The sequence below is a fragment of the Martes martes genome (assembly GCF_963455335.1).
Source record: "Martes martes genome assembly, chromosome: 14".
Lineage (NCBI taxonomy): Eukaryota > Metazoa > Chordata > Mammalia > Carnivora > Mustelidae > Martes > Martes martes.
The window spans coordinates 58,573,877-58,599,852 of record NC_137902.1 but is presented as its reverse complement, the minus strand read 5'-3'; the positions used below and the strand labels follow the sequence as shown (position 1 = coordinate 58,599,852).

Here is a 25,976-nt window from a genome sequence, read left to right as displayed (position 1 = left end):
TGTTTTGTAATTCGTATGTATTGCTTTTATAATGGAAAGAAAAGAAACTTAAAGAATAGTTTATGACATATTTTATTTCTATCTAACAAAACAGATTTTAAGTTTTAGTTGTCTGGATAAATGTATCTGAGGCTAGTGAAAAAAGCAATCTATTAACATTTGTTTCTCACATGGTATAAAGACTTTGAGTTGGATTCAAGGAAGACAAAATAGTTATAAAAAAAAATACACTAAAGTCAAAGGAACTAGGTTGCACGCAAAGTTCCTATATCCATATCATATATGAAGAGAGCCAGTCACTTCATCTCTCTGGGTTTCAGTTTTCTGATATGTAAAATGTGGTTTAACAAAATCATCTCAAAAGTCTTTCCAATTTATGATTCTTTAATCCTTTATATCATTATTACTTGGTATTACTATAATATTTTCCAAGTTTAACTTGTAAAGCTTATAAGCCACTTGAAATTATACAAAACCTCTCAGGCCTTTAGAAAGTATCCACAGAAAACCTACAAAGCTTAACAGTTAGGACTAATGGCCTAAACATGTGATGACATGTTTAATTATTTTCCTTTCTCCAGAGAGAAACCTAGAGTACCTCAGAAGGAAAATCCCAAGATCGAAAGGGATATATACCAAATCAAAAATATTTTCATGATTTTAACTAATGCCATAAGGAGAAAATAGACAGAACTAATGTAGGCTGTTTCCTTTAAGAAAAACTCTGGTCTTGAATACAGCTGATGAATAGAGGGAATAATTTATATGACGGTGTGATACTTATTACTAGTCTTTGAATAAAGGCACACACTGCACTATCAGAAGATACAAAAATCATAAATAAATAGTTGCCATTTGAAATATATTTATTTGTAAAGCTCTACTTCCTAGAAATATAAGCACACACACATACACACACAACACTCTACCCACACCGTATACAAATATATCAAGTTCAAGTTTTTCTAACTCTTTTTTTTTTAAGATTTTATTTATTTATTTGACAGACAGAGATCACAAGTAGGCAGAGAGTCAGGCAGAGAGAGAGAGAGGGAAGCAGGCTCCCTGCTGAGCAGAAAGCCCGATGCGGGGCTCGATCCCAGGACTCTGGGATCATGACCTGAGCTGAAGGCAGAGGCTTCAACCCACTGAGCCACCCAGGCGCCCCAAGTTTTTCTAATTCTTTACTAATAAGTCACAAACACACATTTGAAAAGAGCAAAATATATTTTTTTAGTTTGAAAACTCATTCTAAAGTATAATTGATAATCAAAACCAAAATTTTAACACAAAAAAGTGATACATACTCAGTTCAGAGTATTTTATGTAATTCTCTTTGTTCCATTATAAAATTATAAACTCATTCTTTTCGAAGAAACATTCCCACACCCCCTGTCATCACCTGCCATGCCTGTAATCTGTCATAAGAAATTCATATCTGAAACATGATGCTACACACTTTTTTGCCCCTTCCGCCTTAAAACTCATGTGATAACAAAAGAAACAAATGAGGATAAAGGGGAGAAAAGAATGGATGAATGATTTCTACAAAGTTTTGGAAAACATAGACTATATTATAAGTAAGTAGAGTCAGGAAAGCTACACCTAAGTGCTTCCTAAAGGGGACACTATGCTGTAAAACAAAGTTTTCAGAGGCTTCAGAAAGTGGGGTCACTAAAAATATAGGGACTGGTTTAAAGTATTCGTGAAGAGTGCCAGATCCCCATTTTCACTCCAAGAAACCAACAAACAATCTGCTGTGGACCAAATGTTTGTGTTCCCCCTGCTTCCCACCACAAATTCATATGTTAAAGCAGTAATACCCCAAATAATGGTATTTGGAGGTGAGGCCTTTGGGAGGTAATTAGGTCAGGAAGGTGAAATTTTCATGAATGGGGTTAGTGCTCTTATCAGAAGGGACACAAGAGGGGCACCTGGGTGGTTCAGTTATTGGGTGCCTGCCTTTGACTCAGGTCAGGATCCGGGGCCCTGGGATAGAGCTCTACTTCTGGCTCCCTGCTCAGCAGGAAGCCTGCTTCTCCCTCTCCAACTCCCTCTGCTTGTGTTCTCTCTCTCCCTATGTCTCTCTCTGTCAAATAAATAAATAAAATCTTAAAAAAATAAAAAAGAAGAGACACAAGTATTTGTCCATCTGCAAACTAGGAGGAGAAACCTCACCAAGAATCCAAACATGCTGACACCTTGATCTCAGACTTCCACCCTTCAAAAACTATTTCTGTTGTGTGAGCCACCCAGTCTATGATATATGTTATAGAGTCAGCCTGGGCTGACTAGGGCACTGCTACTCATTTCTTCCAACAGAGAAAAAAAAAAAAAAAATTTTTTTTTTTCTGTAAATCTAAACATAAGAAGCTAGATCAAAGTATATGAAGCAAAGCACTGAAGCTTGGGATTGAAAACAGGAAAATTATATGAGAACATACATAATGAATTTGGGGACCTCAGCATCCTTCTCCTGCTTTGTCCCCAAAACATTGGTAGCCTCCAGCTACAGTGAAGCAGGCTGGGGGACTCCAGGGGAAAACATCTATATTCATGTAGCTGAAGATTCCTCAGTGGAAAAAAAACAAGTTCTTTTTTAAATCTTAGTCCCACAAAAGCGCATAGCCAAAACCCTACCCATTCACAAGGAACTTTCCCTCAGCTTTTAGTGCTTCACTCAATCTGAATAAGCACATGAGAAACTTAACATCTGAATAAAGCTTCCAACATAAAAGGGACCAAAACAAACTAAATACCTCAGAGGAAATAGTGACATTGCACCAAAAATATAGTACCAAAACACTCTGTATAATATCTTAGAGTGAAAAAGAGATGTCACAGGGATTCCTGGGTGGCTCAGTTGGTTAACCATCTGCCTTCTGCTCAGGTAATGATCTCAGGGTCCCATGATCTCAGCTTCCTTTTCAGTGGGGAGCCTGCTTCTCCCTCTGCCTGCTCTGTCTGCCCCTCCTCCCCACTTGTGCTCTCTCTCTGACAAATAAATAAATAAAATCTAAAACAAAACAAAACAAAAAACAGAAAGATATCACATTTATAGAAATAAAACAGTATACAATGAAGAAGGAGAAAAAGAAAACCAAAAAAGAGCTCCTATAGATAACAAATATGATCACCTAAACTGGGGGAGGTAGAGGATCAGCAAACTTTTTTTTATAAAGAGATACATGGCAAATACTGTAAGGTTACATGATTTGAAGTCTCTAAACTTTGCCATTAATGAATGAAAGCATTCATAGATAATACATAAATGGGTGAGCATGAATAACTAAAGGAATTACAAAAGTTTAACTTATTTGCACCACTTGACCTAACAGCATCATTATTAGATTTGGCTGTGCCATAGTTTGCTGACACCTGTTCTAAATTTTTAATAAATAGATAAAATATTGTAACTGTAAGGACCTATTTTATGTTTATATTTTGTCAAGAGGCTTTCATTGAGGTTAAACAAAACCTTGTTGTTTAGCCCTTGAACTGTCCTTGCTCCCCTTCCCCCAGGGGATTCACTTAAAGGCGGGTCCCGGAAACCAGCTCCAGGTAACAATGCCCAGATACAAAGGTGGGTCAGGCCAGGTGGAGACATCCGATCAGTAGGGGGTTGCATACTGTCTCCCTAGCTACCAAGGAGTATGGGCCCCCCCGCCCTTTGGGTACCCTTTTGGCGCCAATCCTAATCAAGGTGTAATAGGCTGATTCAAATGTCTACTAGGGTAAATTATAATTCAATTCGTCACCTAGCATCACTGTGGAGTTTCCTGTGTGTGTTACAATCTCAGTGGTCACCTGTGCATGGCCAGGCCCAACCGCATGGCCTTTCCCCTTAAAAGCTAGACTGTGAAACAGAGAAGGGTCGCCCTCTCTTATAAGAGGTGCGGCCCCGAACGTTCGGTTAGATTCTTGATGCTTGGCGCGAAATAAAGCTTTGCTTGACCTTCGCTTTGTATCAGTCTCGCTCCTTTAATCACGGACCCGTTATTGGGGCATAACAGTAACATAAAACTGAGGAAATCTCTTGAAAGTAAGACAAGAATATAAAGAGATGGAAAAATAGGAGAAAAAAATGCAACAACAAAGAATCAATCCAGGAAATCCAAAATCTGCCCAATGAAAGCTCCAGAATAAGAGAGAGAGAACAGAGAAAATGGGGATCGATAATTAAAATAAATTTTTTACAGAACCAAAGGACACAAGTTGCTGGATTTAAAAGGTCTATTGAATACTCAGCACAATGAATGATGAAAGGCCCAAATCAAACTACACCCTTGTACAATTTCCAAATACCAGAGAAAATAAATTATCACAAAATCTTCCAAAGATTATACACAAAGGATTAGGAATTAGAATAGAACATGGTTCTCAATGGCAAGAGTGGGTGTGAGAAGATAGTAGACCAATGGCTAAAAGATTCTGAGGGAAAATGATTTCCAATTGTGAATTATATACATCCAATGTATTAATCAGTTAGGATAAACTAAAAAAATTCAGACACAGAATTTTTACATCAAATGCATCTCTGATGCATTTGATATAAACATAGTGGAACATAGTGGATATGTTTCAACAAAATCAGTGGTAAACTAAGAAAATTAATATATGGGATCCAGGAAAGGGGAGAATGGAGAAGGGGAATACTAGGTTAACAGCCATAATGAGATACAGCTCATATTAGATATTTGAGAAACAGAGTGCTGCAAAGGAAAGCTTTATCTGAATGGACTATTTGGAAAAATTAAACACTTGAAAAATCTTTTAAAATATTGGGAATAACAACTCGCACTATGTATGGGCAAGATCTAAGCAAATCTGAGAGACAGGGAGAGAGAGAAAATAGGGACAATTCTTAAGTGCAAGAAAAACAAAATGTTGAATGAGAATGGGGACATAATCCAGGACACCATCTAATCCGGCAGCATCATTGCTTATACGGTCATCTTTAATTAAGTACTATTTATTTAATACTATATTAATAAGAAATAGGAAAGTGAGAGAGAATATATTAATCTTCAGTTAAAATAGCAAGAAATGAAAATATCAACAAAATTCATAAATATTATGAGAAAAATGGTAGATAAAATAAAGTCACTGAACCCGAAAAGAGTAATTGAAGAAGTTGAGGAGAAGCAATATGGATATTTTCAGTACAAGTCTTTTCTCCTATTTGCTTCTCAAACTATGTACATAAAATTCAGTTCTCAATGATTTCTTAATATTTTCCATTTCCTAGTTACCTGTTAAATTTCAAGTACACTGAGAAAGCTAATACTCTAAACCCATTATCAGTTAATATCATAGAATTCATTTGTTGCTAAATGGAAAAAATATCCAGAAAGAAGTGGGTCACTATAGGCATCCAGGGACAAAGTACTGGAGATGAGATAAAATCCCTAAGAGGTAAAGAGGTACTTAGAGAAAAGATATTGTGTCTGTGAATTCATTGTATGTGTGAAACTTGTTCGGATCGTAGGCCTGCTGTGTGAGGATCTAATATACATGATGAAGACTGCAACAGTGTCTGTGTGGGTGGGATCACTTGTGATGGGGCAAATATTCCTGGTGTCAACTCTCTTCAGAAAACTGGATCTATGAAAGCCAACTTGGTGTCAGATTCATATTGTGAGTTATGGTTCTGTGTGTTCTTTTTGTGTGATCTAAGTCTCTCTTATTTTTTTTTTTCATTTCTTGAAATTTTGTTTAAACTTTCAGCTGTGCTATTTGCTCCAAAAAAAGAACATGCCTTCTGTGAAGCTGATGTGTTAAGGGAGGGGTGGGGGGCAGGAGCAGTGGCTGCCTGAAGGCATGGCAAAAACGGTGGTGGTGATCAATGAAAATCCCAAAGAGAGAACAGAAAGTCACACTAGTTGCTTCCTACTTGCTCTCAAATGTGAAGTCCTCAGAAAGGGATTTTCTGACTTTTCTAACAAACCGTCACAACCCCGTACCCTCTGTTATTTGTCTTCATAGGACTGTTTCTATTTGGCATTGCTCTGTGTGCCTATGGTGTTTATTTTTTACCATTTTATTAACTAGAATGCAAGTCCTCTGATGGTAAGCACTTTGTCTTATTCACTGTTGTATTCTCAGCACAAAGAACAGCAGAAGAGCTTGATAGATATTCATTGAATAAATAAATTCTCAATCCAGGACAGATAAAGAAATTTTACTATTATTAAGGACCTGTAGCATTTGCTTCCAGGGACTAAGTCAATTTCTGCCTGAGTCACAATTTTGCCACATGGGGGCTCTGCTGTTAGCCACAGGAGATTCCTAAGCATTCCCTGCACTCTTAAGGGAACAAGTCTTCAATCGGGATTAAGCATTGACAATACACAGAAGGTTTCTCCAGCCCAGTTTGAAAGAGTCCTCAAATAGACTGATACATTTTAGTGTAATATAAAGACTCGGGCTCCTATTCCCTGCCACTACATTGCAAACCTATGCCGCATTCCTCTTCTCTCAGAAGTTTCATATCTTTTAGGTCTGTAGCATAAAATCAAAAATATCAGACTTACTGTTTCAAAAACAAAAATAAAACTAACCAGTAGGACATTGTGGTTTTTAATCCAAATCCAGATTTCTATTATTTTTCCCCACCTGGTGGCTGGGGAATTTAATCCTTAATGCTGATATATTTGTCAGGAAGGAAGATTTTAAAATAAACTAGTGTACTCAATGGGAAGTATTATATACCATGCTTTAAAAATACAACAGGAAATAGAAAATGCTATAGACTGAATGTTTGTGTGCCCCCTCCACATCCATATGTTGAATCCTAATCCCCAGTGTGATGGTATTTGGAGGTGGGGCTTTGGGGAGGTGATTAGGTCACAAAGGGTGAGCCCTCAAGAAGGGAGTAGCGCCCTTATAAAAGAGGCCCCTGAGAGATCCCTTTCTCCTTATGTCATGTGAAGTTATAAAGAAAAGAGGGCATCCCTATGAATCAGGAAGCAGCACCTCGACAGACATAGAAACTGCTGGCTTATTGATCTCGGACTTCCCAGACTCCAGAACTGTGAGAAATAAATTTCTGTTGTTTAAAAACCATCCAATCTGCAGTATTCTGTCAAACAACCTAAATGGGTCAGAACAGAACTTTTTTTCTTTAAAAATTCTTGTTACATCAGAATATATATGAAGCAAATATAGCAAAGTGTTTATTATGATAGCACTTAAACAATACTGGCTTTATATTCAAAACACAGCGATAGATGCAAAGTAGAACATCAAATATTAAGGTGAAAACTTGGTTAAGAGATGTTTATAGTTACACTAAAACTTTTGTTTTACTGTAAGAAATTATAAGAAATTTGGGAATATATACACAGGACTATAAATTTTACAGTATGCCTTACATTCTTACAAATTCCTTTGTGGAATTTTTTCTAAATGAAAAGCTAGAATACTGATTTCTCTTAATATCAATGACTATAAGTGACTTTTGATTTTTATTCTCTTGATAGGAATTTTTTGAGCATTTGTTAGAATACCTCCACATCAATACAAAAATTAGGTTTGTTTAGCAAGGAATATCAAATCATTGCTTTTGCTGACTATGGGCAAATGTGATGGAAGTATGAATAGAAATACTAGTAAATACGAAGATTAAACCAACATAGACTTGTGACACCTTAATATTAATTCCCATTCCTAAACTTGTCATTTGACCCATTACTGAATTCCTTGATAGTATAAATACCACAAAATAGAAATACATTTCTTTTTCTAGGTTCTAAGTCTCAGTTTACTGAAAAGTTTGGTAAGTTGTAGATTTCCTAATGAAAGTAAATAGATGTTGTATGTATCAATTGGAGCTAGATATCCTCCTTAAATTAATAAATGGATACTTGATCAACATATGTGTTATTAAAACTTACTCCTTGCAAGTTAAATGACACTGACACAAAGGGAAGCAATTAACCAATGCAGAGCATGAAACAAGATGAAGCCCAAATGACCTGGTATCCCTCAACGAATTAAAGGCCTTGAAAAATTAAAGAGATTTCAGAAACATGAAAAAAAAAATGCAATATCTGTGCTTTGCTTAAATCTTGACTACAAACCAATTTTATGAACTTATTATTTTTGTTAGGTGCAATAATGCTAGATGGTTAAACTAAAAGTCTCTATTGGTTAGAATTGCATACTAGATATATATGGGTATATGGGTAAAGTGCCATGATTTCTGAGATGTGCTTTTAACATACTCCAAGAAAAAAAAGGGGGGGGGGTGTACGTGAAAAAAGGGGAAGGGATAGATTGAAAAAAATTAGCAAAATATCGATAATTGTTGAAGTTGAAGTTTATTATACTATTTCCTCTACTTTTCTGTATGTTTTAAAATTTCCACTGGAAAAAAAAAATGGAAAAAAAATTATTTCCTCAAAGCCATGTAGTCTTTTTAGTTTTCAGAAGTCTTCCACTAAGTGTTATTCTTTAAGAGTCTGTTATTTTTCCCTATCCCCAAATTTAGCTTAGGGCTACCTCTGAAGAAAGTAAGGTGAATAATGCAATGAAACCTGAAAATATGGACTGGTGTGGTAGGAGTCAAGATGACGGAGGAATAGCAGACTGAGATGACATCAGGTTGCAGGAGTTCAGCTAAGATAGTTATGAAACCATTCTGAACACCTACAAAACCAACAGGAGTTAGAAGAGAAGAAGAGCAGCAATTCTTTCAGAAAATCGACCACTTTCTGAAAGGTAGGATGTGCAGAGAAGTGAATCTGAAGCAACGGGAAGATAGACCGCAGGGGGAGGGGCCGAGCAATGGAGCACAAAATTCAAACTTTTAAAAGTCTGCTCCACTGAGGGACATTGCCCCAGAGGACAAGTGGGGGGTAGAGCCCTCGCAGGGACAATGTGGTCTCAGGTACTGTGGGGTCAAGAAGGATCGGGGGTGTCTGAGTGTAGCAGAGCTCACAGGTATCAGAGCAGGGAAGCCGGCTACAGAGATAGAGCCGAGGAGTGAGCTCTCACCTTGGGGTTACCTTAAACTGTGATCTGCAGCACAATCAGACCACTGCTCTTTGAGCAGGGACCCCACAAGTGGCAGATCCGGGGAAACTCACCTTCCTTCTCTGGAGGCAGGAATCTGCTGGGTTTGGACACTCTAAATGGGGCTGTGTGCCAGAGACGGAGGTGCTCGGTCACAGGCTGGGTGAGCTTGGAGCGCGGCCAGAGACCAGGGAGATGGGAGTGATTGAGCACTTTTCTCTGAGGGCGCACTGAGGAGTGGGGCCCCCAGCTCTCGGCTCTTCCAGGCTGGAGACTGAGGCCGCCATATTCATTCCCATCCTCCAGAGCTCTATGGAAAGCATTCAGGGAACAAAAGCTCCCGACAGCTAACCCAAGCAGATTACTCAGTCCGGCCCCTGGCAAGGGCAGCACAATTCCACCTTAGGCAAAGACATTTGAGAATCACTACAGAAGGCTCCTCCCCAGAAGATCAGCAAGAACATCCAGCTAAGGCCAAGCCCATGATCAAGAACACAGAATTCCAAAGGAGGGAAAAGCAAAGCATGGAATTCATGGCTTTCTCCCCACAATTCTTCAGTCTTGCAAAGTTAATTAATTTTTCTAATTTTATTTTTTTCTTATTCTAACTTTTTTAACTTTTTCTCTTTCCTATTTTAACATTTTTAACTAGTTTATCTTAAAAATACCTTTCTAAAAAAATTTATAAACCTTCATTATTATATTCATATTTCATCCTTCATTGTATTGAACTTTATTTTTTGTATACATAAAGGGTTTTCTTATTCTAAAAAATTTGGGGATACAATTTCTTCTAATAGATCAAAATATACCCTAAATTGAACACAGGGCTTTGTCCTAGTCTCCAGCCTGAGCACATTCTCTTGCCCCCCACTTTTTTTTCCTTCTTTCTTTTTCCAACCAAATTATCTTATCAATTCCTTTTTTAGAATTTTATTTTAAATTTTCATCCTTACAGTCATATTCCATCCCTTCATCATGTTTACCCTTATTTGAGTGAGAGGTAGTTTCTTCTAAGAGACCAAAATACACCCAAAATCAAGTGGGTGGCTCTGTTCTATTCACCAGTCTATTATATATATATATATATATATATATATATATATATATATATATATATATATTTTTTTTTTTTTTTTTTTTAAATTCAATTTGGGGTCTCTTCTGATTTTGTTAGCATACATTTTTCTGGGATCTTTGCTACCCTTTTAGTATTTTACTCTCTCATTCATATATTCTTATCTGGATAAAATGACAAGGCAGAAAAACTCACCACAAAAAAAAAAAAAAAAAAAAAATAAGAGGCAGTACCAAAGGCTAAGGACCTAATCAATACAGACATTGGTAATATGTCAGATCTAGAGTTCAGAATGATGATTCTCAAGGTGCTAGCTGGGCTCAAAAAAGGCATGGAAGATATTAGAGAAATCCTGTCTGGAGAAATAAAAGCCCTTTCTGGAGAAATAAAAGAACTAAAATCTAACCAAGCTGAAATAAAAAAAGCTATTAATGAGGTGTAATCAAAAATGGAGGCTCTTACTGCTAGGATAAATGAAAAAGAAGAGAGAATTAGTGATATAGAAGACCAAATGATGGAGAATAAAGAAGCTGAGCAAAAAAGAGACAAACAACTAGTGGACCACGAGGGGAGAATTAGAGATTAGTGATACCATAAGACAAAAAAATATTAGAATAATTGGGATTCCAGAAAGAAGAAAGAGAGAGGGGGGCAGAAGGTATATTGGAGCAAATTATAATAGATAATTTCCCTAATACGGCAATGGGAACAAGCATCAAAATCCAGGAGGCACAGAGAATCCCCCTCAAAACCAATTAAAATATGTCCACACCCTGACATCTAATAGTAAAACTTACAAGTCTTAGTAACAAAGAGAAAATCCTGAAAGCAGCCCAGAACAGGAAGTCTGTAACATACAATGGTAAAAATATTAGATTGGCAGCAGACTTATCCACAAAGACCTGGCAGGCCAGAAAGAACTGGCATGATATATCCAGAGCAGTAAACAAGAAAAACATGCAGCCAAGAATACTATATCCAGCTAGGCTGTCACTGAAAATAGGAGATATAAAAAGCTTTCAGGACAAACAAAACTAAAGAATTTGTAAACAACAAACCAGCCCTACAGGAAATATTGAAAGGGGTCCTCTAAGCAAAAGAGAGAGCCTAAATGTGACATAGCCAGAAAGGAACAGAGACAATACACAGTAACAGTCACCTTCCAGGCAATACAATGGCACTAAATTCATATCTTTCAATAGTTAGCCTGAATGTAAATGGGCTAAATTCCCCAATCAAAAGCACAGGGTATCAGAATGGATTAAAAAACAAGACCCATCAATATGTTGTCTACAAGAGACTCATTTGAGACCCAAAGACACTTGCAGATTTAAAGCGAGTGGGTAGAAAACAACTGACCATGCTAATGGACATAAAAAACAAAACTGGGGTGGCAATCCTTATATCAAACAAATTAAATATTAAGCCAAAGATTATAATAAGATATGAGGAAAGGCACTATATCATACTCAAAGGGTCTGTCCAACAAGAAGATCTAACAATTTTAAATATCTATGCCCCTAACATGGGAACAGCCAACTATATAAACCAATTAATAAAAAAAATCATGGAAACACACCGACAATAATACAATAATAGTTGGGGACTTCAACTGCTCCCTTCACTGAAATGCACAGATCATCCAAGCAAAAGATCAACAAGGAAATAAAGGCCTTAAATGGCACACTGGACCAGATGGACATCACAGATATATTCAGAGCATTCCATCCCAAAGCAACAGAATACACATTCTTCTCTAGTGCACATGGAACATTCTCCAGAATAGATCACATTCTGGGTCACAAATCAGGTCTCAACCAGTACCAAAAGATTGGGATCATTCCCTGCATATTTTCAGACCACAATGCTCTGAAGCTAGAACTTAATCATGAGAGGAAAGTTGGAAAGAACCCAAATGCATGGAGGTTCAAGAGCATCCTACTAAAGAATGAATGGGTCAATCAGGAAATTAAAGAAGAATTGACAAAATTCATGGAAACAAATGATAATGAAAACACAACAGTTCAAAATCTGTGGGACACAGCAAAGGCAGTCCTGAGAAGAAAATATATAACTATACAAGAAACAAGAAAGGTCTCAACCTAACCCTACACCTAAAGGAGCTGAAGAAAGAACAGCAAATAAAGCCTAAACCTGGCAGAAGAAGAGAAATAATAAAGATCAGAGGAGAAATCAATGAAATAGAAACCAAAAAAAAAAAGGTAGAACAAATCGATGAAACTAGGAGCTGTATAGTATTTCTATACACCAACAACAAGACAGAAGAAAGAGAAATTAAGGAGTCAATCCCATTTACAATTGCACCCAAAACCATAAGATACCTAGAAATAAACCTAACCAAGGAGACAAAGAGTCTGTACTCAGAAAACTATAACGTACTCATGAAAGAAATTGAGGAAGACACAAAGAAATGGAAAAACATTCCATGCTCATTGACTGGGAGAACAAATATTGTGAAAATGTCTATGCTACCTAAAGCAATCTACACGTTCACTGCAATCCCTATCAAAATACCATCAACTTCTTTTCAAAGAAATGGGAAAAATAATCCTAAAATTTATATGGAGCCAGAAAAGACCTCGAATAGCCAGAGGAATGTTGAAAAAGAATGCCAAAGTTGATGGAATCACAACTCTGGACTTCAAGCTCTATTACAATGCTGTCATCATCAAGACAGTATGGTACTGGCACAAAAACAGAATACAGATCAATGGAACAGAATAGAGAGCCCAGAAAAAGACCTCAAGTCTATGGTCAACTAATCTTTGACAAAGCAGGAAAGAATGTCCAATGGAAAAAAGACAGCCTCTTCAACAAATGGTGTTGGTAAAATTGGACAGCCACATGCAGAAAAATGAAACTGGACCATTTCCTTACAACACACACAAAAATAGACTTAAAATGGATGAAAAGTCCCAATGTGAGATAGGAATCCATAAAAATCCTTGAGGAGAACGGAGGCAGCAACCTCTTCGACCTCAGCCGCAGCAACTTCTTTCTAGAAACATCGCCCAAGGCAAGGGAAGCAAGGGCAAAAGTGAATTATTGGGACTTCATCAAGATTAAAAGCTTTTGCACAGCAAAGGAAACAGTCAACAAAATCAAAAGACAACCAACAGAATGGGAGAAGATATTTGCAAATGACATATCAAATAAAGGACTAGTATCCAAAATCTATAAAGAACTTAGCAAACTCAACACCAGAGAACAAATAATCTAATCAACAAATGGGCCAGGACATAAACAGACATTTCTGCAAAGAAGACATCCATATGGCCAACGGACACATGAAAAAGTGCTCCACATCACTCAGCATCAGGGAAATACAAATCAAAACCACAATGAGATACCATCTCACACCAATCAGAATGGCTAAAATTAACAAATCAGGAAATGACAGATGCTGGTGAGGATGTGGAGAAAGGGGAACCCTCCTAAACTGTTGGTGGGAATGCAAGCTGGTGTAGCCACTTTGGAAAACAGCATGGAGGTTCCTCAAAAAGTTGAAAATAGAGCTACCCTACAACGCAACAATCGCACTATTAGGTATTTACCCTAAAGATACAAAGGTAGTGATCTGAAGGGACACGTGTACCCAAATGTTTATAGCAGCAATGTCCACAATAGCCAAACTTTGGAAAGAATCTAGATGTCCATCAACAGATGAATGGATAAAGAAGATGTGGTATATATACAAACACACACACACATACACACACACACCGGAATACTATGCAGCCATCAAAAGAAATGAAATCTTGCCATTTGCAATGACATGGATGGAACTAGAGGGTATTACACTGAGCGAAATAAGTCAGTCAGAGAAAGACAATTATCATATGATCTCCCTGATATGAGGATTTTGAGAGGCAAAGTGGGGGGTTTGGGGGGTAGGGAAGGGAAAAAAATGAAACAAAATTGGATCAGGAGTGAGACAAACTATAAGAGACTCTTAATCTCACAAAACAAACTGAGGGTTGCCGGGAGATGGATGGGTTATGGACAGTGGGGAGGGTATGTGCTATGGTGAGTCCTGGGAGTGTGTAAGCCTGACAATTCACAGACCTGTACCCCTGGGACTAATAATACATTATATGTTAATTTTTTTTAAAAAGGTAGAAAAAATATGGATTGGTGTTACAACATAAATGTACCTACAAGTGAGGGAGTAGGACATGTGCTAGATAACCCTCTAATGTCTCACTCATTTTGAATTTGCTTCATTTCAGAAAGACATTGAGAGACCACTTTAATGGTCAGATCTGGAACTTTCTTTATCCATTTATTTAAGTCAAGGATGTTCACTCATAACCATATGTGACCAAACACGGTTTTTAATAGAGCCCTTGAAGCAAGCAGATGGAAACTAAGGATATTTCAGAGACATGTTAGTGCTCTTATGAAAGATCAGGATATAATTACAAATGTATAAGTGCATATGTGTATTCTAAGAGCTAGAAATAAGAAACTCCTATTCATAGTTGTAGGGAACTCTTTGTTAGCATTCTGACAACTCTACCACATGATAGGGTATTTCATCAAAAAGGTTACGCTTTTTACAATATCTAGATCAATTGGGGCACCTGGGTGGCTCAGTTGGTTAAGTGTCTGCCTTGGGCTCAGTTCATGATCCCGGGGTCCTGGCATGGAGCCCCACAACAGGCTTTCTGCTCAATGGGGACTCTGCTTCTCTCTTGCTTGTTCTCCCTATGTCCCTCCCCACTGCTCATTCTCTCTCTTTCTCAAATAAGTAAAATCTTCCCCAAAAATGCATGTACTGGTGAAAGCACTTTGGGAGTTGGAATACAGAATGTCAAAAATATATGCTGTATAATAAATGGTTGTGATATTAAAAGTGTAGTAGAAAGGTAATACTGAAGAATTTTTTTATTTATTGGTAAAGTTTGACACCACTCTTGGTCGTGTTAGTATCCCTTGATACAGGTTTGTTGCAGTATATGCTCATGACCAGAGACCCTAGACAGAATTAAAGAAAATTCATTTTCTCATAGGTACTCTGATTCCAGAAACATTTATACCACTTTATAATCTCTGAAGTATTTACCTATAAATTATGGAAATTGATCCTATACAATAGCCTTAGAAATTCATAACACAGGTATTATGTGTCCCATTTTGCAGATAAGCAACTGAAACCCTGAGAAGTTTTAGCCAGAATTAGTTCCAAATTCCAAATGTTAATTGACATATGCAATAAAAAACATATATAATTCTCTAAATTATTTTTTTTTAAGATTTTATTTATTTGACAGAGAGAGACACAGTGAGAGAGGGAACACAAGCAGGGGGAGTGGGAGAGGGAGAAGCAGGCTTCCTGCTGAGCAGAGAGCCTGATGCGGGGCTTGATCCCAGGACCCTGGGATCATGACCTGAGCCGAGGGCAGACGCCCAACAACTGAGCCACCCAGGTGCCCCTCTCTAAATTATTTTAGAAGGACATTTTGGATGCACTGAATTTATTTTCTAGTATACTTAGTCCAAATGGTCCCAAATCTGATCTTTATGTAATTTTCAGTTTTCACCAAATCTTTTGGTTCTGTTGTCTTCCAAAGCCATATGCAAAGACATTGTCTATGTCTAGGTTATCTGAATAAAAATCCATGTTGCTGTTGTTCAGGGGCTAATTTTGCTAATCATTTTATAAAATATTTTAAAATACATCATGGTCCTTTGTATTTTGAAATACCTTAGGTGATGGGAACTAATATCAAGATGTTTTCAAAAATTAGAGTCTCACAAAATTGAAGAGAAGTGATAGCCAAATTTAAACTTAATTCAAATGTGTTGACTCTTTTTTTTGGTGTTTCCAATGTTTGTTTATAAATTACTCTGGAGAATTGTTGATCCTACTCTCAAAACTTGTCCCAAAGAAGCAGCTAATGGCTTCACCATCCCTCTAGTTGCTCAATTTATAAAATAGGAATCGTCTTTAATTTCTTTATCTCATACCCCCACTCCTAATCCATTTGAAAACTCATGTTGGTTTTACCTAAACATATATCCAAAAACTAACCAATTCTCATCACTTTCAAGTGATGGCCCAAGTCACCATCATCTCTCTCCTGGATTGGTACAAAGGCCTTCTTATTGATCTCCCTGCTTTTATTCTTATTTATATAACATAATATAATATAATATAATATAATATAATATAATATAATATATATTACATATTTATATATCAAACTTTATTTTGAGTTTATTCCTATAAGAGCAGTGTGAGTTATCTTTTTAATAGGTAACTTAATCATATCTTAAGTTTGCACAAAATCTTGAGTTGGTTCCCAGTTTCCTCCAGAAGAAATCCAAAGTTTTTACAATGGCATATGAAGCCCTCCATGACCCAGTACCTAATACCTCTCTGAATTCATCTTTAATTCCTCTACTCCTAGGTCTCTCTATTCTAAACAGATTGGCCTGTTTGCAATTCATTGAACATATGATCTCCCACTTGAGGGCCTTCGGACTACCCACTCCCCTTACATATTTAAGGTTAACAACCTCATCTCCTTCCAGGTTTTGCTCAAGCCACTTTCTTAGTGGCCCTGACCATCCCAACATTTAATATTACAAGAAACAGACTCTTAACTATAGAGTACAAACTGATGGTTACCAGAGGGGAGGTGGATGGAGGGGATGGGTTAAATAGGTGATGGGGATAAGGAATGCACTTCTGTTGAGCATAGGGAGTTTTATGTAAGTGTTGAATCACTAAACTCTATATCTGAAACTAATATTACAGTGCATGTCAACTAACTGGAATTTAAATAAAAGCTTTTAAAAAAGTGAAATTACAATTTACTTCACCTCTTACACTCTCAATCTTCCCTATTCTCACTTTTCTTTTCTCTATGGTACCTACTACCTAATAATATACTATTTATGTGGGGGGTTTTGTCCATGTCTCCCCTTTAGAATATAAGCTTAGATCTTTGATTTGTACACTGATGTATTCCAAGTGTCTGGAACAAGCACCTAGTACATAAGCAGGTACCCAAACAATGTATTTGTTAAATGAATGAAGTCCCTGAGGCCAACCTATTGTTAATATATCAGTACATCTTCCTTAAGCCCTGATTTTCTAAGTTTTTTTTTGGCAATTCAATTTCATAGTGGACACAAGTTGAGCAATATACATTTAGAATTTGTTTACCCAATTGAAGCAAAATATGCACAGCTATTTGAAGTACTATACGTAGTTTTTAAAACTCTTTAGATACATGACTACATTTTATAATTGTATAAATCATTAAGGCCATAGTTTCATTGTGATAATTTAACTTGTCAGGTAGTTTATGGTTTGTTCTGTATGTGGTGGTAAGTGCAAAAGAATTTTAAATACACAATGCAGTATAATTTTGGTTCCATTGAAAGGGAAATCAGAACTAATCTTCTTGCTATAGTCAACAAGTAAAAAGAGGATAAACTTTTTTTTTTTAAGATTTTATTTATTTATTTGGCAGACAGAGATCAGAAGTAGGCAGAGAGGCAGGCAGAGAGAGAGGAGGAAGCAGGCTCCCTGCTGAGCAGAGAGCCCGACGTGGGACTCGATCCCAGGACCCCGGGATCATGACCTGAGCTGAAGGCAGAGGCCTTAACCCACTGAGCCACCCAGGCGCCCCAAGGAGGATATACTTTTTAAAAGTACAACAACAGACTGCTAAAATATTTTAGAAGATAAACTTTTTTTATTTTTTTCTTTCATTTGAAAGGAAAAGACTCTATGTCTTTAAGCTAATTTCTGCAGTCTCAAGTATTCAGTCTGCTTTGAATTGTATTATTTTACTTTTGGGTTTTTCTACTAGCCCCATGAATGGTCTTCCTTCTTCATGCACTTCATTACACTGACCCCAGACAGGTCTGGTGGTGATGCCAGCTTAAGGGCTAGTGCCAAGGTCAGGGCCACATAGAATCCCTGGAGTCAGACCCAGTCCGAGAATGACTATACATTACTATTGAGGAAGAAACCAATGATTCATGTTGAGAAGAAATATCATTCATGATACTGAATGTGAAGGTGAGGATGAAGTCAGAACTATGGAGCAAAAAGAGGTCAGAAGCCAAGGTATCAGAAAAATGACTGAAACCTAAGGACAAGGTGTGGAACACAGAAAAGAATGTGATTCACCGTAAATAATCCAAGATTTCTCCCAGGAAAAGCAGAATGAGAGAATTACATTTTCAGTGGGCTCATCTGAGTTCTTGTCACCAGGGAATGAAGGAAAATGGAGCAGCATGAAATTGACGGGGTCTCCAACCGTTGTAGAGTAGCCCTCAGCAGCTGTTAGGCAAAACAGACATCTCCAAATCTATTTTCCATGAAGAAGCAAGGAGAGTAAGGAGAAAAATCAGAGGTTCTCAAGCAACAGAGATATGAGATAGACATTATAAATATGATTTCCTCTAGTACTTTTTAATAGATACAAGTTGCCAAGCCTCATTTGGGATGTTAGATGATAAAAGTTGTAACATGTCAAAGGAAATATTCAAAAGTATATTTACTCTTCTTATGAAATTTATGATTTAACTATGAAGATGAGATGTTTACATATAAGGTAGAGATCACTTGCTGACCTAAATGTTTCCACTTTCTAGTTTCTTGCCTTTTACGCACTTTATTTAAGAACACTTCCTTCAAAATTGTATCCAATATCATTGGCTCAGGAACACTGCAGAGATCAATCCCATGTGCACAAGACTAGTATTACATAACCACTTTGTTCCCCATCAAATGTACTTATGATCCCCATAAAAATGTATTTATTCAGTAACTGAGCATCTATTATGTGTCAAGCTCTCTTCTAGGTATTAGAGAAACTGAAGTAGGCAAAACACTATCTTTGTCCTCATGGAACCTATATCACAATATCATAAACTTTCATATCCTCTCTTCCAACTAGAAGAAAATTTGTTCTTTTTAATCACTTCCTTATAGTGCATTTCTTAAAATTACTTGTCCATCAGTCTGTTGATAAGTGCAGCCTCTACTATCCCATGAATCAGAATCTTGAGGGAAAGACTGAGAAATTTATGTTTAACTAGCTCTCTGGGGGCTTTATGTGCATTAATAGCATGGATAATTTGGAAGGAACCACTGCCCTTTTCATAGCATACTATCAGAGGAATTGGTGATTCTCATTGTACTATTTCTGTGGGACCCTTTTGATTGTCATGACTAACAACCACCCAACTTCTCATCCTTAGAGAATGTGAAAGCTCTCTGGGGTATTCCACAGCCAATTCACCTGACAAAAACTGACAAGGCAAACTTTTAAAGTGCACTATTTATCTTTAAACAAAATGATTTTCTCTATGGGACAGATGTTACCATATTCTGCTTTAGGAAGAAAGAATTAAACATTAATTACTAGCTATGGTCTATAGAACCAAAAGATTCATTTTAAAGATAAAGCTGAGATGATAGAGATTTAGAAAGCTCTCTTATTAAAAGAAGGTAAGACTGAGTGAATCCTAGAAATCCATTGTGAATAACATAAAAATGTTCGTCGAAAAGGCTCTTTGTGAGTTAATGATAGTTGGTACAGTCAATATTCAATACTAAACAATAAGCAATGACAGCAAATACATTAAAGTTGATATTCAAATAACAGCTAACACACATTTATTATGTGCTACACACTATTCTAAGTACTTTACAGATATTAAGTTGACAATTCTCAAACCCTCTATGAAATGTTTTTTGTTACCATACCTATTTTGTAGAAGAGAAAATGAGGCATAGAGAAGATAAGTAACCTATTCAAGTTTACATAGCTGACAATTTGTAGCCAGGATTTAATCCTAGGTTCAAAAATCCATGCTCTTAATCACTAGACTAAACTGCTTCTTATTAGTTTTTATAATACTTCTTTCAAAGAATCATACCAAAGTTTATCAAGATTGATTAACTGACTGACTGATATTATAACTTCCTTGACTCAATGTCCTAATCAGGCTAATTTTCACTTGACTCACTCTCAGATGAAGATAACACTGTTGCTGAAGACCATCTAGTGGTTAGCGATCCAAGCGAAAGAGAGAGATGGATTTGCATCTCAGCTCTGCCACTTTCTTGCTGCATGATTGTCATCAAGTTACCTCGCCAAGCCTCAGTTTCCTCATCTTTAAAATGAAAGTTATAAAGGGATGTACATCATAATATTGTTTAAAGATAAAACAAGACTGCTCATTTAAAACACTAGGACGTGCTCAATAAATATTATTAGTGCAATAAATAGCAGCCGCATCAATAAACTGAACCAAATGATCTCTTGATTCTTCCACTCACACTAAAAATGGTTTATTTCTCTTCTAATTAAAAACAAATGACAGCAACCAAAACAACAAACCAAGCCATAAGCCATTAAGCCAATTATGTCTTTTGTAGAAAACCAGAAAAGCTATTGGACACATCAGTTTATATGCCATTAGTTATCCCCACTATTCCAAAATGTATCATCTATCTTAGCATCCTGAGACACCTTCCGTAATATAATCACTGTGACTCCAAGAGGTCAAATGGGCAGGCAGTTAATGCTTCTCTGTGAAAAGCTCAATAAGTCATTTTATAAATTTCAGTCCAAAGCCTACGTTGAGGTTAAGAAAAATTGACATTCGGTCTGTGAACTTAATGTCAAGCTCCAGAAAAACTCTAGGCAGTACATGTTTAGCGATTAAGTGGATGCAGACAATAAAGACATTGCCAAACTGTAAAACAAGACTTGGAGATTACAGAAAATGTTGCTAGTTATTGATTAGGGTGACCATTCAGTTCCCATTGAGCCACCCAAAAGAATCATTCATTTTCCAGCAGAGAGCCTGCTCATTTGCAAGATAAAAGAGAGACATTTCTGCACATGCCCATAATGTTCTTCACCACTGGGGGCAGCTTTACATAAGACTGCATTCACTGAAACCAAAGCAACAGTCCGAGCAGCTTTCAGAATGACAGTCTGCAGAAGTGAGCTGAGCGTGTGTGCGGTACGGGGCTCTCCTGCCTCCTGGGCTCCAACGCAGCTTTGTGGCTGAAGTGGGTGCTCACCACCAGAAATGCTGGGCTATGGAATACAGATGTGGCAGCTCAGGTAGCCCCACGTTGCCTGGAGGAATACATCATGCTTTCCGATAAGAAGAAATTGTAGAAGCCAGTTTTTTTTTTTTTTTTTTTAACGTCCCCCCCTACAAAAAAAAAAAAACTGTAAAGATGCAAAAACGTAACATCCATGAAGATCCTATTACCTAGGAAGATTTTTTTGATGTTTTGCTACAAATGCGGTGCTGGAATTTATTTGTTCTTGGAGTGTTCTGCGTGGCTGGCAAAGAATAATGTTCCAAAATCGGTCCATCTCCCAAGGGGTCCAATTTTTCTTCCTGGGTGTCAGCGAGCCCTGACTCACAGTGCAGCTGACAGGGGCTGTCATGCAAGTGGCCCCTTAAGCCAAAGCAAAAGACCTAAGGACGACCTTTGAACAATACAAAGGATGGGTATGTTTTGTCATTTTTCTTCTTTCCTTCTTAAAAAAAAAAAACAAAAACAAAAACAAAAACAAAAACAAAAACAAAACCCTCTAGTTTGTGTTGTAATTCTGCTTAATTATTTTAGAGATTACCTTTCTATGCTTAAGACTATAAATTCAATTGCTTAGTGGACACGTTTCCTTGCTTAACTATTTAGGAAAAAAAAAACCTAAAGACAATTCTCTTTAAATGTCAAGGAGGTGATATTTGATATTAAATGTTGTTTATCTAGATTTAATTTTTTTAAAAAAAGAAAATACATGCCTATTTTTGCTTGGTTAAAAATAAATGAATTCCTTTTTGGGGGGATAACTTTTCTAAGTTGTTTTTATTTCCAGGTTTCAATGTAATTAGGCTACTGAGCGGATCAGCTGTAGCACTGGTTATAGCCCCCACTGTCTTACTGACAATGCTTTCTTCTGCTGAACGAGGATGCCCTAAGGGCTGTAGGTGTGAAGGCAAAATGGTATATTGTGAATCTCAGAAATTACAGGAGATACCCTCAAGTATATCTGCTGGTTGCTTAGGTTTGTCCCTTCGCTATAACAGCCTTCAAAAACTTAAGTATAATCAATTTAAAGGGCTCAACCAGCTCACCTGGCTGTACCTTGACCATAATCATATCAGCAATATTGATGAGAATGCTTTTAATGGAATACGCAGACTCAAAGAGTTGATTCTGAGTTCCAACAGAATCTCCTATTTTCTCAACAATACCTTCAGACCTGTGACAAATTTACGGAACTTGGATCTGTCCTATAATCAGCTACATTCTCTGGGATCTGAACAGTTTCGGGGCTTGCGGAAGCTGCTGAGTTTACATTTACGGTCTAACTCCCTGAGAACCATCCCCGTGCGAATATTCCAAGACTGCCGCAATCTGGAACTTTTGGACCTGGGATATAACCGGATCCGAAGTTTAGCCAGGAATGTCTTTGCTGGCATGATCAGACTCAAAGAACTTCACCTGGAGCACAATCAATTTTCTAAGCTCAACCTGGCCCTTTTTCCAAGGTTGGTGAGCCTTCAGAACCTTTACTTGCAGTGGAATAAAATCAGTGTCATAGGACAGACCATGTCCTGGACCTGGAGCTCATTACAAAGGCTTGATTTATCAGGCAATGAGATTGAAGCTTTTAGTGGACCTAGTGTTTTCCAGTGTGTCCCAAATCTGCAGCGCCTCAACCTGGATTCCAATAAGCTTACATTTATTGGTCAAGAGATTTTGGATTCTTGGATATCTCTCAATGACATCAGTCTTGCCGGGAATATATGGGAATGCAGCAGAAATATCTGTTCCCTGGTAAACTGGCTGAAAAGTTTTAAAGGTCTGAGGGAGAATACAATTATCTGTGCCAGTCCCAAAGAGCTGCAAGGAGTAAACGTGATCGATGCCGTGAAGAACTACAGCATCTGTGGCAAAAGTACCACGGAGAGGTTTGATCTGGCCAGGGCTCTCCCCAAGCCGACATTTAAGCCTAAGCTCCCCCGGCCGAAGCATGAGAGCAAGCCCCCTCTACCCCCCACGGTGGGAGCCACAGAGCCCGGCCCAGAGACCGATGCTGACACCGAGCACATCTCTTTCCATAAAATCATCGCAGGGAGCGTGGCCCTTTTCCTGTCCGTGCTCGTCATCCTGCTCGTTATCTACGTGTCATGGAAGCGGTACCCTGCGAGCATGAAGCAGCTACAGCAGCGCTCCCTCATGCGAAGGCACAGGAAAAAGAAAAGACAGTCCCTAAAGCAAATGACTCCCAGCACCCAGGAATTTTATGTAGATTATAAACCCACCAACACGGAGACCAGCGAGATGCTGCTGAATGGGACGGGACCCTGCACCTATAACAAATCAGGCTCCAGGGAGTGTGAGGTATGAACCGTTGTGATAAAAGCGCTCTTAAAAGCTGGGAAATAAGTGGTGCTTTATTGAACTCTGGTGACTATAAAGGGAACGTGGTGCCCCCTCCCATTCCCTCTCCCTCTCACTTTGCAGGCAAGGTCCTTCCCCTGTCCGTTTCAGCACATTCATAATACTGGTCATTTTCCTCTCATACATAATCAGCCCATTGAAATTTAAATACCACAATCAATGCAAAGCTCAAACTCTGGCTTAATATAATGCCTATTGTATAAGACTCTTAACTGATTGCATTAATATCTCACTTGTTTTAAGACAAAACTCACTTTCCCGTAAGTAATCCCCCACAGCTGCTGTTATTTCTCTTCTGGTAGGACCACATCTATAGTTCTAGAAGGTTTGCTGTTCATTTTGGCAAATCAAGGAAAAAGTGAATGATCCCAGGTACTGGGAGCTTGAACTGATTCTAGGAGAATGCTTGATTACAGAAACATTTAGACACAGAGCCTTAAAACATGGTCTAGCTTAAAAAGAAAATTGCAGGAAATTATCAAAAGATGGTGCTGGGTTAAAGAAGCACCAAAGGCAATTTTCCAGAGCTGTTTGAATTACAGGAAAGCGAGCCCAGGGAAAAGTGCTGAAGGGTTAAAATGCTGCAAATAAACAACTGAAAAACCTGAGATGGTAAAAATACAAAGTTTTAGACTTGAATGCCTTGTCTCTGAAATCCATCCCTGGAAAATCATACTAGAGGTTTCACACTGTCAATTTCTCCTAGCCTTTATTTAGCCTAAATTAATTAATTAATTTAATAACCAAGAAGCAAATTTGAGGAGGCAGGTTTCTCCACCGTTCCTCACCTTAGGGAGTTTTCAGAGATGAGGCTTGCAAATGGGAAGGCAGCTTGCTATTTGCATACGGTTGGGAGCTTACCAGAATTTCTTTCCAGCTCTTTCAAGGACTTTAATCTAGTCAGTGGAATCTTTAGCTCTGTCTGTTCTTCTGTCTGGGATTTGTCTGGTTGTCCTGTTGTCTTCCATTATGTGCCCTGCACACGCTAGTCCCCTAATGACTGACACTTCATTCAGAGGCATAAAGAGAACACATTCCAAGACGTGCTTGCCACCTAAAGCTTCACTGAAAAGGATGATTTTGATAACACCTTAATAAATGTCCAAAATACATCTTAGAGGAAAAAAAAGACCAAACTATGGCACTTGTCCTTTGCTTTTCTACTGCTGATGTTACAGTGTCCCTATGTTCATCTGTACTGTGAACCCATCCATCAGTATGATTCTGTACAGACCCTGTTGGCAATCTGCAAGCTGCATGCATGTTTTTATGTCGTAGGTGAAAGTTTATTGACTGCAGCACAAATCAGACCTTCTGTATTTAAGTAACTTTGACCACACTTCATTAAGATTTTAGAAAAATGTCTGTGGTCTCTCTTGTATCCTCTCTCATCCTCCAAAATGAACAATCCTGTTGCAGGAGCAAAAATCAGGAATTGAAACATTGAGTCTTTTTCATTTAATTTGGCTTGCCAAGCCCCACATCTTTAACCACATCCCTGTTCTTTCAAAACAAAATCACTGCAGCAAAAAAGAAAAAGTGAATGGCTATTTTTTTTAACCAGCATTTTTATATAGTTTGAAGGCTTTTCATATGCTGAGAGGAAAAATCTAGGCAAGTCCCCATGAAATATAATTGCGAGGAAGCCAGATTTTTTAAAAAATCATACTTTTATAAGCAATAAAGGAAAGGGGACATTTAAAGTGGATTTCTCAAGGTACTTTGATTTTGATTAAATCTTAAAAGAGATGCAGAAAAGCATCATAACTATGATATACTGACCCATGAATAATTGTTGAATGTATATTTATTAATGGTAAATAGTCACAGATTCCCAATTGATTAATAATGCAGATACTTCCTTACAGTACTATGAACTGGATGACTGAGCCTACTGTGATGTTTTTCACTGAAGTTGTAATTTTTCATTTTTCATAAAATGTCAGTAAATATATATTCCATCTCAAAAAGAAAATTTCTTTGATCAGCCTCATTTTTATCTGTACTGAAGATGATTGTATTAATTAAATGCAGTGTTAAAGTGAAAAAGCCCATTTCTATTCTTTGACTTGACCTTCTGCTTCATTTGTCATGGATACCAAATAAACTTAGGCAAGGCATATCTATACTTATATTTTTGAATTCTTACAGTTCTCACTGTTGTGATCCGAACAGCATATCTAAAATAGGTTTGTTGTATTGAAAGTGTTTCTAAAATTCAAAGCCACTTCGTGTGTGAGATTAAATAAATGACCAACATTTTGAAGGCTGGTCATTTTTTAGTGCTTAACTTTACTTATGAATGTAATAATAGAACCAAAATAAAATTCCTTAGATTATAAAAGTTATTTTGATTCAGGACATGAAATTTTTTATTTAACCCCCCCCCACCAC

At 37.5% G+C, this 25,976-nt stretch overlaps 2 protein-coding genes across 2 annotated transcripts in view; one reads left to right on the top strand and one right to left on the bottom strand.

The window, feature by feature from the left end:
• CTNNA3 (catenin alpha 3) overlaps positions 1–25,976 on the bottom strand; it is a 1,754,201-nt gene that overhangs the window by 959,344 nt on the left and 768,881 nt on the right. The window lies entirely within an intron of this gene.
• The window catches only part of LRRTM3 (leucine rich repeat transmembrane neuronal 3), a gene marked incomplete at both ends in the record, with an annotated part of 161,772 nt that continues 157,752 nt past the window's right edge, over positions 21,957–25,976 (top strand). The window contains one exon of the mRNA XM_080823685.1: positions 21,957–23,522. Coding sequence (XP_080679811.1) covers positions 21,957–23,522 — 1,566 coding nt within the window. The remainder of the gene's footprint in view (positions 23,523–25,976) is intronic.